The sequence below is a fragment of the Lepisosteus oculatus genome, chromosome 3 (assembly GCF_040954835.1).
Source record: "Lepisosteus oculatus isolate fLepOcu1 chromosome 3, fLepOcu1.hap2, whole genome shotgun sequence".
Lineage (NCBI taxonomy): Eukaryota > Metazoa > Chordata > Actinopteri > Semionotiformes > Lepisosteidae > Lepisosteus > Lepisosteus oculatus.
The window spans coordinates 66292746-66310863 of record NC_090698.1 but is presented as its reverse complement, the minus strand read 5'-3'; the positions used below and the strand labels follow the sequence as shown (position 1 = coordinate 66310863).

At 40.2% G+C, this 18118-nt stretch overlaps 1 protein-coding gene across 4 annotated transcripts in view; it reads left to right on the top strand.

Moving 5' to 3' along the window:
* Window positions 1-18118, top strand: part of LOC102691386 (WD repeat-containing protein 7) — a 213404-nt gene that overhangs the window by 159258 nt on the left and 36028 nt on the right. For all 4 annotated transcript variants that reach the window (XM_069187378.1, XM_069187377.1, XM_069187376.1 and 1 more), the window contains one exon: window positions 12728-12914. In XM_069187378.1, coding sequence (XP_069043479.1) covers window positions 12728-12914 — 187 coding nt within the window. The remainder of the gene's footprint in view (window positions 1-12727; window positions 12915-18118) is intronic.

The following is an 18118-nucleotide window of genomic DNA, read 5'->3' as shown; positions in this document are numbered from 1 at the left end:
TGTAATCCGATGTTTGCAGTTAAAACTAAGTGCATACTGTAAGTGTATGTCATTTGTTTTGAACCGTTTGTTTGGAAGACTCCGGATTAAAATTAAAAGTGCTGCTGATCACCTTTAAGGTCTTGAACAGTACTGTTCCTGGAGTACATCCTTGAAGTCTTAAATCCTTATATGGCTCCACATTATCTGTCCTTTTTGGAATCTACAACTCTTTCAGTTCCCAAACTGAGACTCCACACTGGGAGAAACCATTGTTTCTCCCCGCTTGTTTCTCCCATTGGGGGCGGTGAGGTGTCTCTATGGCTAAGGATCTACGCCTGTGGCTGGAAGGTTGCCAGTACAAATAATAATAATAATAATAATAATAAACTTTATTTTATATAGCGCCTTTAAAGGTGGCTTCTCAATGCGCTTTACAGGATGACAATAACAATAAATAAGACGACTACAACAATAAATAAGAAGATTTCACAAGATAGGACACAATTATAATTACAACAATACAACAATAACAATAGAGGAGACCGTGGAAGGTGGTATTAAGAAGAGCAGAGGGGTGAAGAATGCAACCAGTTAAGTAAAGTCTGGATTTGAAGGAGTTTAGAGAAGGTGACTCTCTAATATCCTTGGGCAAAGAGTTCCAGAGCTTGGGGGCATAGCAGGAGAAGGCCCTGTCGCCCATACAATGTAGACGGGCTTGGGGGACAGTAAGGAGGGCAGAATTTGAAGAGCGAAGGTTGCGAGGTGGGGAGTAGGGCGATAAAAGTTCAGACAGGTATTGAGGTGCCAAGCCATGTAAAGCCTTATAGGTGAGCATGAGGATTTTAAAGTCTACGTGGAATTTGACCGGAAGCCAGTGCAAGGACTCCAGGATAGAAGTAATGTGAACACTTGCACTAGACCTGGTCAGGATTCTGGCTGCTGAATTGGACATACTGCAGCTTGTTCAGAGTAGATTTAGATACCCCAGGGAGTAGAGCATTGCAGTAGTCAATTCGAGAGAATACAAATATGTTGATCAGCTTTTCAGCCACAGTTAATGATAGCATAGGGCGTAGTCTTGCGATATTTCTAAGGTGAAAAAAATATGTTTTGACAGTATGCTGTACATGTGGGTCGAATGTTAAAACAGAATCGAATATAACCCCAAGGTTTTTCAATTTTGATTGAAGCTCAAGTACAGAACCATCTACAGACAGGGTTACAGGACTGGCTTTACGAAGTTGATGGGGGGTACCAATAAGCACGACTTCAGTCTTGTCACAGTTAAGATGAAGAAAGTTTTGAGTCATCCAAATTGTTATGTTAGAGATGCAATTAGATAGAATAGAGACAGCCACATCAGTGTCGGGTTTGGTATGGATGTATATTTGAGTATCGTCAGCGTAAAAATGAAAGCTGAGGCCATGTGATCTTAAAAGCTGACCAAGTGGGAACATGTAAATGCTGAAGAGCAAGGGGCCCAGTATTGAGCCCTGGGGGACACCAGACTTGACAAGACCAATTTCAGACCTGTACCCATTGAGAGAGACAAAGTGACAGCGATCAGTGAGGTAAGACTTAAACCATTTGAGGGCAGTGTCAGAGACTCCAAACAGTCTCGAGACGAGAAAGTAAGATGTTACGGTCAACAGTGTCAAAGGCAGCACTGAGATCAAGAAGGATGAGTATGGAAAGAAAACCAGAATCAGAAGCTATTAGGAGATCGTTGGTGACTTTGACTAGGGCGGTTTCTGTGCTGTGAAGTTGACGGAAGCCAGATTGGAGGGGTTCGAAAAGGTTGTTTGTCATGAGGTAGTTATGTAACTGAAGTGTGACAGCACGTTCTAGAATTTTAGAGAGAAAGGGTAAGTTGGAGATGGGGTGAAAGTTGTTAAGATTGTCGAGAGCCATGTTAGGCTTCTTTGGCACGGGGGTAATAGCAGCAGTTTTGAGGACCTTTGGTACAATGCCGGTGCTCAAGGATTCATGTATTATATTGAGGACAATGGGACAGAGAGAAGAGAAGCAGGACTGGAATAAAGTGGTGGGAATGGTATCTAAAATAGATGTGGTGGGTTTCATGCGCGTAACTAGTTTGTTTAGGGATGCTGAGTCAAGAAGAGTGAAGCTGGAGAGACGGGAACCAGAGAAGTTGGATGAGGAGGGAGGAGGTATGGAAATTATATCCGTAGTGGAGAGAATGTGATGCCAGATATTGTCAATCTTAGAACTAAAGAAATATAAGAATGTGTTGCAAAGTTGTGATAAGGCAGGTAATGTGGTAGGGCAGTTTGGCTTGAGCAGTCTGTTGATGGTGGAGAAAAGATGTCTGGGGTTGTTTTGGTGATTTTCAATGATGTGAGAGAAGTAGGTGGATCTAGCAGACTCTATAGTAACCTTATAATCAGATAAGTAATCTCTCCAGGCCTGATAATGTACATTTAGGCCGGAAAGACGCCACCTACGCTTAAGTTTGCGAGAGGCTGCCTTCATGAATCGCAGATGGTCATTGTACCAGGGGGCAGGGCAAATCCAGCGGCTGGCAGAGGAATCCTACTCCGTTAGGCCCCTGAGCAAGGCCCTTAACCCCAGCTGCTTCAGGGGTGCTGTATAATGACTGACCCTGCGCTCTGACCCCCAGCTTCTTTCCCTGTCTGTGTGTCTCATGGTATGCGAAAAGATGATTTCTGAATGCAAGAACCTGAATAGGGCCAATAAAGTGATCCCTCTCTCTCCCTGTTTCTGATCTGTTAATTCCAAGGCTGTGGAGTGATTTCTCAGCTCCTACTGTATCAGATCAAGCAAATCAGTCAGCAATTTTAAAACTTGCATTTGTGTTTTTAATTCTGTTTACAGTATCGCTTTTCAATTATAAAGGAACGGGTTCTCATGCAGGTTTTGACTTCACACCTTTCTCCACCCCTCTCCAGTTTGCACTTTGGCCTCTCTGCCTCTCCCCTCTCCCTCCTCCTCCACTTTTCCAGCTTTTGTTCTCCTGTGCTATTTAATCTCTGCTGTCTCCCCTGTCTTTCTCACACCTGAAGAAGGCTCCACAGCCGAAACATTGTGTTTCCTTTCTTCAGCGTGGAATAAACCCGTTACCTGTTCCTTTGCAGCCTACGTATGCTGACGCAGCTGCCTACTTTAACTATATCAATTATAAAAGCACCTTGATATGATTTATCAGGAAAGATTATCTGTGTCACAGTTTTGGTTCTGAATATCAGATATAAAATAAAATGTATTAAAAATCGTTTGGAATTATGACAGTCCAGGTTTCCTCATTTGTTTTTACTTATCTTTGCAACTGTAATTATAGTACTGTCTGAATTGATCTCTCCTTATTTAAGGACAAGCCTCCTGTAGCACTTTAAGACTTCACTGTGTTTTTTAATGTTTTGTTACCTTCAAAAAGTATAATGCTGGCCTCTATTTGGAGCAGGAAGCTGTCTCATTAAATAATGAGAGACTCATTACAAAATTCACTGATTAAAAACAACCCTAGAAGGATCTGAAAATGAGTCTAGCAGTACATGGTTGAAGAAGTGGAGGATGTGGGGCTTCCTGTTCAATTTAGTTGACCAGCATGATGGGTTATGTGGTTCTGTGATGAGCTACATAATTTATATGTAGAAGCTGTGAAATTATCATCTTTTTCTGTACGTCTTTGCCTCCTTTTTCAAAGGAGGTTGAGGCAAGAAACATTTCACATGCATATAACCTAAACTCCTTTTTTTCTTAGGATTATTGGTATTTTTACACCTGACCAGTAGTACACACCTCTCTTCCTAGTGCCACGATGTCTGGAGATTTTCATTCCACATTTACTTTTAATTTACAAAATCCAGCAAGCTAAATTAAGCTCATTAGTTTACTTGACCCAGTTTAACACTTTTTAAAGGTCTCCAGCTGTCAATGATTGAAAGAGACCTTGAAAACCTGCTGGATTCAGGGCCTTGAGGACTGGAGTGGTGCGTCTATGCCTTAGACCAATATAAATCAATTAACTGTATTGCATTAACATCTTCTAAGATGCAATTAATTTCCTGTTTCTAAAGTGGATGTAGTAATTTCATTACAAAATGTGCATTAAAAATGTTCTTGGGAATAGTCAATCTAAATTCATTTTTCAAAATGACCATACAGACCTGCAGTTTATTATTTGCAGTTTTAGCAGTTTAGAATTTCTTTTTGCTTAAGTGGAAGACATACAGTACTGTACAGTTAATGTTTTGTGGATGTTACCATTTTTTGGTGAACGCATGCCTGGATTAATAGGAATCCATTGTGTCTGACTGACGCATGGCCTTGGATTGTTTGCTAACTTCAACAACACAGTTAAATAACTGTATAACTGAGGACAAAGTATACCTGGTGAGGGCTTGGGACATTCAAATTGTTCCTTCAGGAATTAAAAACAACAGAATATGAAGGGGAACAAACGGATTCTTTCAGTACTTTGTTTTTTGTTGGGGACCAGAAATTGCACAAAAATGTTATTTCTGTATATCAGTCTGTGTGTCTGTGTACAGGCAAGCTGGTGACCCCTGGGGATAAGAGCTCTGAATGACTATGAGCAGAGCAACTGTTTCCATGTTTATTGGGCTGCAGTCTCACAGCACTGCCTGTTAAACAAGCGAAGCTCCTCAGCTCACTTCTCTTGCATTGTTCCCATTAAATATAAGCCCTGTCTTCAGGATTCACTACATACCCGCAGGTATCTTGAGAACTTGCTGGTGTCCATTGTATAAACCGAGATTCTGCCGTATTTTCAAGAACTCAAATGATTTGGTGACTGTTCATTTTTGAAGGAGTTCTGTGATCCTGCATAAACAAAAATCAGATGATTAAGACAATGCTTATTAAGTAGTTCAGGTGGGGAGCTGCGTCAGCATGCGTCAATCCATGCTGAAAAGAGAAGAAAGAAAACGCAACGTTTCGGCTGTGGAGCCTTCTTTGGGTGTAAGGATTGTTTATTAATGCATATTGCTTATTAATGCAGCCTTTTATAGAAACAGCATTAGAAGATTTGGTTTCTTTTTTTTTTGTTTTTGACATTTCCTTGAAGGTACAAATGCAACACAAGCACATTTAGTTACAACTCAACCAACTGGAAAGTCAGCAAGTGTTACCAGAGACTATTTTTAGGAATGAGTGTTGTAGGCAACATTAAAAGCTAAGAAGAAAAATACAACATAACACCTTAGATTAAGTATTGTGAATTTAAACTTAAAGTATGCACCCATTGGATTTAGTTTTATTGGATACCTACAAGTAATTGAAACAGACCAGTGATTGGCCAAGTAAAAATCTCCAATGATTCTTTGACTTGTCTTGTTACATAAAGGATTTTAGGTGCAGTACATTGTTTTTTCGAAAGCATGTTAAGTTAAAAAAGCTTTAATGTACTGTGCTCTAAATAGCAATCGGAATCACCACAGAGACATCTATTCTTGCCTTTATATGGTGAGAACCTTACCAAAGGTCTTTACAGGAGAGTGACCTTGGTGTAACTAGTACTGTAAGTAGGTTAAACAGTAAGTCCAGTAGAAATATATTGGATGACTATTCTAAAGGTACAGGGCATATTACAGAGTACTTTTGATTTCTAGCATTCGTTCAAATGCTACACATTTTTGTACAACAAATGAAGTCAAGGCTCAGGATGGCTTGCCAGTAGAAAAATAAGCACAGGGCAGTAGGTGGCAGTCAGGGAAGCAGGTGCCACAGCAGCCCATAATCAAGATAACTGCCAAAGGGAAAGCTAGAGAGAACAGATGTCTTCACTTTAGATTTGAACAAGGAGAGCGTAGGGTCGTCTCTAGCGGCAACTACCAGGGAAGTGCAGCGTTAAAGCTGAAAAAGTGTCACCCGCATTGTGTCACGGGCAGAGACGTCACGTGCAGTCTAGAGCTAAGTAGCTGCTGCGTTCCAGTGCCTCGGGATGTGTGCTGTTTGTGATGAGCCATGTTGCGAGGCCTGCGTAATGTCCATCAGTCCTGTCTGAGGTGAGCTGGGCGTGGCATCTGAAAAACAACAAATCGGTTCTCTGCCTTCCATTAGACGAGGCGTCTGCTGTTGTAGCCCCAGAGAGCTACAGTACGCCTTCCTCTGGTTTACTGGGGATAGCTTGAGAGAAGGTAGCCTCCACCTTTTGTTTCTCCTTCTCTTCCCTGTCCTCTCTCTTTCTGCTTTACACGCCACAGGAAAACAAAACATGGTGTGGCTTGCCCTTCGTTTTTTACTTCTCCTTGTGGAATAAACCTACAGTATATTTGAACCTATAATACCTGGACGACCCCTGCCTTAGACTTCTCCAGGACAATATTGGAGCTCTGTGTCGTATAAAATGGCTGAGCTGAGCTGAGCCCCATTGGCATGAGCCCCATAGCTTTTGCAAAATGTGCCGATCAGCTTCACCAGTGATAAACAGATCTGTGCACTCAGTGGGATGTGAAAGTCATTTTCTACCACAAGATGTAAAATTCAGCTCCTCAGCTGAGCGGTTTGTGAATTATAAATGATCATTTTTCGTAAGGGTGAAGGGAAATGTCTGTTGTCAACACCTGCCTAGCATGTCCACTTTCAGTTAGCCTAGGTTGTATTTTCTAATTGGGTTTTTTTCCCCACTTCAGGTTTTATAATTAAGACGGTTTATTGGATAAGTTATTCAGAGAACTTGTTGCTCACCCAATTGGCTTTTAGATGTAATGGCTTGAAATAAATTCTTGTGCCTCACAGATAATTGTATCTGTAATTATTTGGCAGTTATCTATCACAAACAACATAAAAATTGATTTGTAGGCCAACATCAGGCTGTTTGGAAACCCCTTGTCAGTATTGCTGCAGATCATTACACACTATGCAGACCCTAATGGTCCTCGTTCAGCCTTGTTCACAGTGTAGCCCTGCTTGAGTGAGGTAGCTAGGAATTACAGGGGTGATTATCATTATCAAAGCCATTCTGTGAAATTGTACTTTTTTTCTGTATTGTTTTTGAATGCCACAATGGAGCAACCTTTCATTATGTGTGCACACTGATGTCTCAGGCTCTGCACTGCAATTTACTCTGTGTGCATCTGTGTGCACACACCAGCATCATCGCAGACTACACTTATGTGTGAGTCAGAGGTGTCTGTCTTACGGATTTCAGTTAAATGCCAGAGGAACCCAAAATGGCCATTCTCTGGAGACCCTCCCCCACACTGCGCTGACCAGAGCAGATGCAGCTCTGTCTTGGTAATGATTACAGCACTGACCCTGGGGTAGTGTCCGCTAAATGCCTTTTCCTGTCTTTGCTGCAAAGGTTCCCAAGATTTAAGGTTTTGGGGAAAAAGAGCCAACTTTTCTGTTGCAATTAATTTGGGATAGATGATATTCCAACATGATAAACACTTGTCGGTGACATATAGCCTAAGACCAACACACCCCTCTCCCTGCACTCTGTAATGAGTCAGACATTGTGTTTGGTATGATTTAATGTCCCTGTAGGTTTCCATTTCTCATTGAACATCATAGATATTATTATTAATGGCGGCATTAGTCGTGCTAACAGCAGTAATAGTGTGAATATTACAATGCAGTTCAGAATTTTCTTCCTCATGCTGCAGCATGGTGCATGAGATCGTCGGGGTTTTTGTACTCAGGAGAGTGAGAATTTGGCAGAATATTTCAAATAAACTCAGTCCATTTTCTCATGTTTATATAAGTGCAGTAAAATGATGACTGTTTCTGAAGCGTCTAATATTGATTACTTGAACTACAGGTTTAGCAAAATGGGAAATTAAGACTCAGAATGGACATATTTTCTATTCTTATTAAGCATGTGCTTTGTGCTATTTCTACAAGATTTCTTCAAACAGCAAGAAATCCTACATTAGTGCACAGTTTTTAAATTGTGGAATTGTGATGCTAGCTCTCTGTAAATGCTCTAGGTTCTGTATGTGTGTGTGATTTCAGAGGCTGTCCGCTGGGGAATGTAGTTCAACAGGCACATTTAACAAAGGCAGACAGGCAAGAGTCCTTCACTGCGTCCTTTCTCACAGCAGCCATGTAGAGAAGCTTTTAAAATCGGGGAACAGTGGTGGACATCTCAGGCTTTGTTTTGAAACAACAGAAAAGTGGTTTACCCAAGGCAGAAGGAAGGCTGTCTTGTTATTGGCTGTTTGGTTTCTAAGAACAACAGCATTGCCTCAATATGCAGTTTAGATCAGTATAGGAAATACTTTCTGTTTTTATTTATATTTATATTTTTGCTTTTTAACCATTTTAAATGAGGTAGTAGTAGTAATTAATAAATTATTATTTTCTATTATTATTATTAACTGTTTCGAAATTAAATGTATATCATTTTTATCATACAGGAAATGGCAAGGAAATACCTTGACCAGATCTTGATTTATATCTTAATCCACCTTAAGGAAACTAACATCGTCGTGAAAAAAAAACAGATGCTTGCGCCCACATCAGGACGTAAAATTGAAAACCTCTTTACCGGCTGACAGTTTTTGCCAAGTCTTTGTGTCTGCGTTTCCTGGGTCCGCTGGTACACGCCTAATATCTGTAATGTCTATTATAAAGGTCAGTGCAGAACAGCGCAGTGAATGCTGTATGAATGGGAGGGCCTCTGTGCTTGTCTGTTAATGGTCAATCTGCCCCTGCAGTGCTTCTCTTAAATACCAGGTCATGCCTGAAGTGACCTCTGCAGAAAATGTTTTCCCCACTCACACGTAAAATGGCTGATCCAGCGGCCAGCGCGCAGCCCTTTTCTCCTGCTCCTCGGAATCCTGGCACTCAGCATTACTGAATGTTGATTTGTCGGTAGCAGAGGGATCTCTGACTCAAGGTGGACAAAAAAAGGTATAATACAGTGTTCAAATCTGTTTGTTTTAAAGGTTTGGGCAAAACGGTCTCATTGAGCCATTTGTGTTTTAAAGAGGCCTAAGGTCACCTTAACTAGGATCTTCATTTTTCCTGATGAAAAAGTGATAAGAAGCTGATGGGTTTTTATATAAATGGATTTAATACCCGTATTCTGCAAATATACAAAACAGTAGAAGAAATGTGTTGTAAAATATAACTAGAACTGGAACAGCACAACTGTTAAGAGAAAATAAGAATGACAAAAGCATAACAGCAATATGGATCTGATTTCTTTGTTTGCTCGACATCTTCAGTAGGTGTTTGAAGTTTGCTATAGCCCCTATAGTGTTAAGAGGCAGCAGTATAATTACAGGGCAGAGCACCTTGAAAGAATAATTTCTGTATAGCTTCTGTACATTGCTTCTTGTGCATTCCTCTGTCTGAACAGCCATTCAAGTACTCCGTTAACAATAGTCTAGAGACCAGACACGTCTGCAGGTGAATGAGGAAAAGAGAAAAAACAGAACAGCAGAATACTGCCAGAGTCTGTGTAGTGAAGTGTTTAGCCTAGTCAGCCAAGCAATGCTGTTGAGCTATTGTTGCCCTATTGCATGCTTGGAAACAGATTTGATTATGGGACTGGTGTACATTGTGATGAATAACAGCAGATTATCTGAACTAGTGTAAGTGCATTAATGGGTAATGGGATAGAAATCTGAAGTATGGCTTTTGAAATAATAGCAGCCATTGTTCAGCACTATTGTCAGAGAAGACATTCACTGTAGGAACAATATATTAATTTTCTATAAAATGTCTTTTGCTGTGAAAGCTGAATTTATAATGTGAAGGTGTTCTATTATCTTTGAGATTACTTATAGCCAGAGAGCTTCAAATTATTTAAGTTTTTTTTTATTAAATGTATACTGCATGCACATAGCTGTGTGTATCCATTGGTCTGTTTGTGCAATCAGTCACTTGTTATGCCTGAAAAAAGGTGAACTACAGGGCCTTAATGCATTTACATCAGAACATCTAATTAGTCTTTTTTTAAAATATGCTTTTAAAATTATGTGTAAAAAATCTACAAAATCGGATTTTGTTTTTCCAACATATATTTAAAAAGGGCCTTGTCGATTAACATCTGCTGATCTTGAGTTAAGCAACTTCAGGGCAGAAAGTCTTTACATGCAGAAACTGCAGATTGAGATTAAACTTGTCATTTTTTCCTACTGTGCTGCCAGGAAACACTAAACAAAAAATGCCCTTTTACGTATGAATAAAAACATTAAATTGAAATTGCTGTTTCAGTATAAAGAAACCAGAAAAACAAGATGTAGTAGTCGAAGTCGTAGAAAAACAGTGGTTGGAACAGGATAAATTATCAGAAATATTTTTCTAACCTCTTCTAGTTCAGAGTCGCTGGGGAGTTGGGGCCTACCCCTGCAAGCAGTCACCGGGCAGACACACATCCACACATTCCTAGCACCAATTTTCCCAGAAGCCAATTAAACCACCAGTATGTTTTTGTGGGAACAAACCAGAGCATCTAGTGGAAATCCATGCGAACATGAGGAGAACATACGGACCCAGATACTGTAGCTCCCAGGTCCGCAATTGAACCCAGGACCTCAGTGCTGTGAGGTGGTACAGTAATGCTAACCATTGCACCACTGTTCTGTCCACTCAAACCCTATAGTAAACTTTATTTGACATAGTACCTTTGAATCGTCTGAAATGCTTTATGATACGTATAGAGCACACTTCACAATAAAATAAAGCTCCGAAGCCTACAGCAAAGCAGACACAGAGGGTAAAACATTTGCAATCCCTGATTACTTTTTGGATGGTGTTCCTGAGCTTTAGGGCACAGCAGCAAAAGGTCTTGTCACTCATAAAGTATAGACAAACAGTAAACACACAACACATAATAAGAAAGAATCAGCCAAGCACAGTGCTGACAAGGTTTCATCTCTATCTTGGGGAAAAAGCTGATGATCTGACCTCTCTCTTGTAACATTTAAGTTGTATTTTGGGCCAGTCTTCATAGTAAAGGTAATTCAGACCAAGTAGTTTTAGTATTTGACTAAGAGGAAACACAGAAATGCTACATAGAAGGGGACTCATTACTGAGCCCTGTAGAACACCATGTGTAACCTACCCAACCTCAGATCTAAACTTTCAAGTGAAATTAAATGTCTGTGCTTAGTAATGTAATATATATACTAATTAAAGACAGTACCCAAGATACTAAGCTCTTTGAGTACTGTGCATATCATGATTTACAGTCCTGGATGTAACACTGTCTGGGAAGTAAGACAGTGCTTCTGAATTAGCCACGAGGAGGCTATTGTTAGCAACTTTAATGCACACTTGCTACAGTATATACAGTATTTGTCTTACTTAGTTAGAAAGAGTTGGAAATAGTGCATTTGGAGTGAGATGATTACACTGCACCAGCACTGGACCTTTCTATTATTTTCGAAAGCAGAGTCAAGTTAGATATGAGCCAAAATTATTTGGATAATCCCAAATAATGTCAGCCTTTTAAGTCATTGGTGTAACTGCCATAGTTTTAAAAGCAGCCTGCATTATCCCTGAACTTTGTCATTTATTATGTTAAGGAGCAAAGGGCAGAAAGGTACAAGTGAAATGACATAAAGGGAATAGAGCTCAACAGGTGGGAAGGGTCTTCCATATGTGATCCCACTTCAGCAAGGCATTGAGGAGTAATCTGTGACAGGAGAAAGACGAGAGCACGCAAAGTCAGGCAAAGAGGCAGTGCTGTAGAAGAAAGAGGTGGGAATGTGATACAAGATGTTATCAATCTCAGTTGTAAAAATGTCTTTGTAATAAAACGTGTGCTAAGCAGGGGTAGTAACCACAGAAATAAAAGAAGTGAATCAGTCCCACTTGTGCAAGATCTTTCTCCACTGTTCCAGGTAACTGTTACCTTCCTTATTGCTGAGTTCAGGTGACTTTGCCAGGCAGTCTAATTACATTGTTTCCTGTCTCTCCAAGAAAGATGTACAGATGGGGACTGAACTACACTGTACGTTAACTCCTGACCCTTAATGTGAACTATGTTAGGATACTGAAATCAACTGAGGCAGGCGGTATCAATTTTAACTTAATATTTTATTTGTAATTCTCTTGTTCTGTTTCTGTAATGTGTACAAAACGCATAACCCAACTGTGTGCATAACACAGAAGAAAACATGAAAAGATCTGATTAAAAAATTGACTGTTAAGGCAACAGTGTGTTTGTTTCTTCCTGAATAAGCACTTTAAAAAGTTTGCAAAAAAAATAGCTTGAGAATTAGACAATGATTGATCCCAGGAACCTCATCCAGTCATAATATGGACTTATTGCTTGTTCCGGGTTTCCAAAACCCTCTGTGAAAAGAAGCATCTCCTCATCTCGGTTTCAAATGGACTTCCTCATAGTGTCCATTCATGCTCTCTCCTTGTTTCACTTATGATTCTGAAGAACCTCACTGAGTTAACTTTGTCAGTGCCTGTGAGGTTTTAAAATTCTTGAATATTTGTTCTGATTTTGAATTGTGCCTTCACAGAATCATATAAAATAGTTGCTGAGGAATAAAATACCATATGAGCCAGTAGGTTTTCATACTGTAGGTGAAGTTGAAACGATGCGTTCTTTGATAGTTGGGAACTGTTTCAAATTGTCCTGTCAGAGTAACGCTGTATCACGTGTACAGTAATTCAGCATCTTCGGGTTAAGAGGGAGCAAAAGGTATATAGTCACCCTGGTTGTCCCCAAATCCTGATCTGAAAACCATGTAGGAAGCACTGATATTGTTTCTGTGTGCACCGATGCTCAGCCGGCTGAATCCGCTGCTCTGTCCTTCTCCCGCCATCCCAGGCAAAGCTCTCACGTTCCTGCTGCTGCAGCCCCCCAGTCCCAAGCTCCCTCCACACAGCACCATCCGCCGCACTGCCATCGACCTCATCGGCCGCGGCTTCACCGTCTGGGAGCCCTACATGGATGTGTCGGCGGTGCTGATGGGCCTGCTGGAGCTGTGTGCCGACGCCGAGAAGCAGCTGGCCAAGTGAGTACCGCCGAGCCCCGTACTGACGTAAGCGGGCGCGCGCACCTACAGCGTATCGCGTTTTTTCATCCTGGAGGACCCCAAAAGTGCTTCACAGACAGGGAGGGATCTACTCTGTCCCCTCGCTGATGTGCAGCCCCCCACCACCTGAGTGATGCGCGGTAACCGTTGTGCAGATGCAGATGCTGGACTGTTTGAGCTCAGAGTGGAATTTAACCGTGACACCTGGGGGGTGGGGGGCTATAACAGGCACTATTCCATCCCGCTGCACTAATGGGACCAATTGGAACCTTTGCCAGTTTTTCTGGTGAAAAGTTGGGAGATCTGACACATAGGAATGTGTTCCATAGCAATGGAAATCAATCAAAGAGTTCAAGTTAACCCTAGTATCAGGTCAGTTGTGAAGGGTTTGGTTATTATAATAATAATAATAATAATAATAATAATAATAATAATAATAATAATAATTGCTTACACTTATATAGCGCTTTTCTGGACAATCCACTCAAAGGGCTTTACAGTCAATGGGGACTCCCCTCCACCACCACCAATGTGCGGCCCCCACCTGGATGATGCGACGGCAGCCATAGTGCGCCAGAACGCTCCCCACACACCAGCTCTCAGTGGGGAGGAGAGCAGAGTAATAAAGCCAGTTCATAGAGGGGGATTATTAGGAGGCCATGATTGGTAAGGGCCAATGGGAAATTTGGCCAGGACGCCGGGGTTACACCCCTACTCTTTTCGAGAAACACCCTGGGATTTTTAATGACCACAGAGAGTCAGGACCTCGGTTTTACGTCTCATCCGAAGGACGGCACCTGTTTACAGAATAGTCTCCCCATCACTATACTGGAGCATTTGGACCCACACAGACCCCAGGGTGAGCGCCCCCCGCTGGCCCCACTAACACCTCTTCCAGCAGCAACCTTAGTTTTTCCCAGGAGGTCTCCCATCCAGGTACTGACCAGGCTCACACCTTAGGTTATGTCACTGGAGCTCAGCTGGGAAGGAATCTAGAGGGTGTGTGGTTCCCCAGGGCCTGGGCTGGGAGTCTCTTCCTCAGAGGTGTCCCAAGATGCCACAGCTGACCAGGCACAACTTTCAGAAGCTTGCCTTCTGAAATCTGATTAGACTGGGCCAGGAGGTTGTAGTGCTGCTGTAAAAATTGACTTACGAAACAAGTGAGTATAATTTCTCCTCTAAATATAAATGAATGTTATTTTGTAATATTAAATTTGTGTTACAAAAAAATTAGAATTTAGAACAGTTTTAAGAATATTTTGGAACGGTGTGCCCACAGTTTCTTGGCCCTTCTATTCTTTATTCTTTTGTGGCGCATCTAATCAGTTTCTAATCCTGTCGCAGGTGATTAAATCTCCTCACACAACAATGGAGCTTTTATTCTCAGCCTTGTAGTTTCTTTGTAATGGTCATTCAGTGGTATCGCAGTGGGTTAGGTTTTTAAGATCTTTTTTTTTAATCAGGAAGCAAGAAGGGGTTGCGTCTGGGCAGCTAACCGATGTTTTCGAAGTGGTTTTCAAATAAACACCTCCTCTCCGTAAGGCTGGCTTTAATCAAGGACAGGAGCACAAGGCCGTCTGTTTGCCTTAGATGCAGAGATGGTAATTCTGCAGCTCGCGAAGATGTGTCAAGTTAAGGTTAAGCAGAGAAATGGCTAAAGAGCATCAATATGAAATAATGTTGGTATCCTTGCTTTATGTTGCAGACCTTTACAGTGAACAGAAAACACATCTGTCTGTTCCTAACCTTTAAGAAACTGCCACACAAATAAAGTTAAATTGGACTGCTAGGACACCAAATGAAAAATACTGTGAACATCTGTTTATGTAATTAAGATGAAACCTTATCTTTACAAATTTATTATGAGTATATATATGTCTGCTTTCCCTGTAGCGTGTTCTAATAGGGTTAGTCTGAAAGACAGTAATTTTTCAGTGTTTATTAGAAGAGGGACCTGATGCTTGGCACTTAGTACAAACTCCAAATGTAGACGTGACATGCTTTCTAGACAAAAAATTAGATTTGCCAGCAAGATTCCCCCTGATCCTCCATCAAGTAGCCCCCGACTCACCCTCATATTTCTGCTCTCATTGTCCGCCTTGAAGAATGAGTCATTGCGTAGATTATGATGTTGCACTGTCTGACCTCAGATTGAAATCAGTCAGAGCCTACTGGTCACTGCAAAAGCAAATTCTATCACTTGCTTATCAGCGCCGGCAAACGGTACTTGAATCTTTATTTTAAGAGAAAAGGTGTCTGGCGTGGGGGGGGCAGGACCTACACATTTGCGCTGTCTAGTGGTAACAAAATTAATTCAATAAAAAATTGAGTCTGTGATGTCCAATCACATTTTCAAGGTCTCATCTCCCAAGCCTGTAGAACAAAGGCTGTATCTCGACAAAACATCAGGACGCTGCAAGATAACAGACAAATTGGATACTTATACAATTCTGTATTCATCTTCCGTTTTTTTCAGAAATAATTTTTTAATTGTTTTTTGTTTATTTTTGTGGGAGGTATTTTTAACCTTTGTTAAGGTTGTTTTGTTTCAATTCAGTTGTCAGTGGCTTCTGTATTTGTGAAAGACTTTTAATCATTGCTTTTAATATTAATTGTGCATCAGGCTGCTGCTGATGAAGTGCATTAAACAGGAAATTTCACTTCCTGAAAAAAAAACAAGCAGAGCCGAGTTAATTTACTCTTCCATTTAAATTGCTGGGAATTGAATTTTTACATCTGAAAATAAGTCTACATAGCTCTATGTTAAATCATTAACTTACCTAGGCACGAGCACTTGCTGTAAAGACACACTGACATTTGTGTTATATACAGTACAGTACCTCAATCTTTAAAGCCTATTGGGTAGGGTTGTATGTGCTGTGAAATACTAGGAATACTGGGTCACTGCCAACTCTGTGAGTGAGCAGATCTCTGTGATCTTAACCACAAAACAGATGGAACAAAACCTTTAAAAGAGAAACCTGTCCTTTTTTTCAGCAGGGTCTGATAGTACACAGATTTGGTACTTAGCCCTACGTTCATTGATATGGTAATTATGAACTAGCAAAAAAGAATGTATTTATTAGGCCAATTGCTCCTGTGATGTTGAAACTTTTCTTTTTGATTAGGCCAGTACTTTTCACGGGCTTTAACTGATCACCCTTGAAATAACGTTTTTGTTAAAGCCAATTCAATTAGAGGTTTCTTGGCCTGTGCCACCAAGAACTCTTCCTGCTTTTCTTGTTTTTACCTTGAGAAGTCAACCAGGAAGGCAAATGTTATTCATAACGCTGACAGTTCCTAAACCTTGAGTTTCAATTATATGATTTATGGAACTGATTTTAGTGAAAATTTTGAATTAATCTTAGATCAAACACTTTCCTCTGACATATTTATCTTAAATGCAAAAGCAAAGATATATATAGGAACAAGTAATAGGTTTATTCCATGCTGAAAAAAAGAAGAAAGAGAACACAACGTTTCGGCCGTGGAGCCTTCTTCAGGTGTGCAAACCTGAAGAAGGCTCCACGGCCGAAAGGTGTTCTCTTTCTTCTTTTTTTCAGCATGGAATAAACCTATTACTTGTTCCTTTGCAGCCTACGCATGCTGACGCAGCTACCCACCCAAAGATATATATATATATTTACCATAATTAGTTCTGTACCAGTTCATTTACTGCAACCATACTTACTGTGCAGTGTAATATGTGTAAATATTAGTCAGTTATACAGTAGTTTTATATTCAAATGCTTGTGCCAGTGCTTTCTTGTATTATTTTGATTGAAAAAAAAAACAACTGGTTGAAAAGCAGTGCTACTGTAGTTTGTCATCTCTGCCATGGTTGTAATTTTCCCTGTACTGATGTGCAGGGAATAATGCTTTGAAATTATCCAGAATTCAAAGCAGTTCTTGTATTTGTTTTGTTGTTTTTTTTTCCTTTTGCTGGGAAGTTGCAGTGCTTTTGGATTGATGACTTGAGGTTTTGCACTGTCATTTATATGGCTGCATACAAATTCCTATTCTAAAACAGGAATGTAGGTGGCACTGTGGATAAGCGTATTTCATTCACACACCAACCTGCTTCTGAGATTTAATTAGACAGCAGTGTTTAAGTAATGGGCCCATAACAATCACAGAAGGCTCGTAGGAGTTGTTGAGTCACAGGAACAGCCATGGAATATACTGTCGAGCTGAGAAACGGAGATGTTTCACAAGGTTTTTACTGCACTTTTAATTCTATTACATACTATTACAATGCCTATAAAATATTCCATTTCCATCTCATAGCTCAAGTCACCTACTGTAATTTATTCCCAAGAAGCTGTTGTAGAGAGCATAGTTTCAGCAAGTGTATACGTTTTGCTTTTAAAGAACAACAGTTCATTTCAGAAAAGTGGGCAATTGTTATCTAGAATTTGTGACTAATTGTGGCATTATTTTTAAAAGCAAAGCTTATAAAAATTGATTTTTAATTATTGTTGAATTCATAGTTTATTAGTTTAATCTAATGGACATCTTTAGTGTTTCTTATATTTAATGTTTGCTTATTTCCAAAATTGTGATAATCCTGTCTCTGTTATGTAAATGTAATGCTCTGTGAATCACCCTTTTTCTTCTGTAGTTATAAGGAAATAATCTGTCGAATCTGAAAATTAACAGCACGAGATATACACTTAGAACATTTCCTTCACATTTTTTTGTTCAGTGTTAAACTCAGAAGTATCTGAATTTTACATTGTAATGCAGTGGTTTTCCCAAGTAAATGAAAGTGTAATATATTTATTTTATTATTCTTTTCTAAAATCCAGTAAGTCTGTACTAGTAATGCTTCTGCTTTTGAAAAGATCTTAGTTATCCCCAAAGTATGGCATACTGCACAAACACCAGATGCCGTCAGCACTGTGTTTTGTATATATAGAGCAGCAGTATGGAGCAGAGGTTAAGTTTCAGAGTTCGTAACTGGAAGGTTGTGGGTTCAAATCACTTGTGAGACAATGCTGTAGTACCCTTGGGCAAGGTGCTTCACCACAATTGTTCCAGTAAAATACACGGTTATTTAAATGGATGGAAACATAAGTTGCTTTATATAAAAGCACCAGCCAAAGAAGCTAGTTCAGATGTAATTAATAATTATATACATGATATATACATCTGAAGTTCAGATAAAAACTCCTCTGATTTTT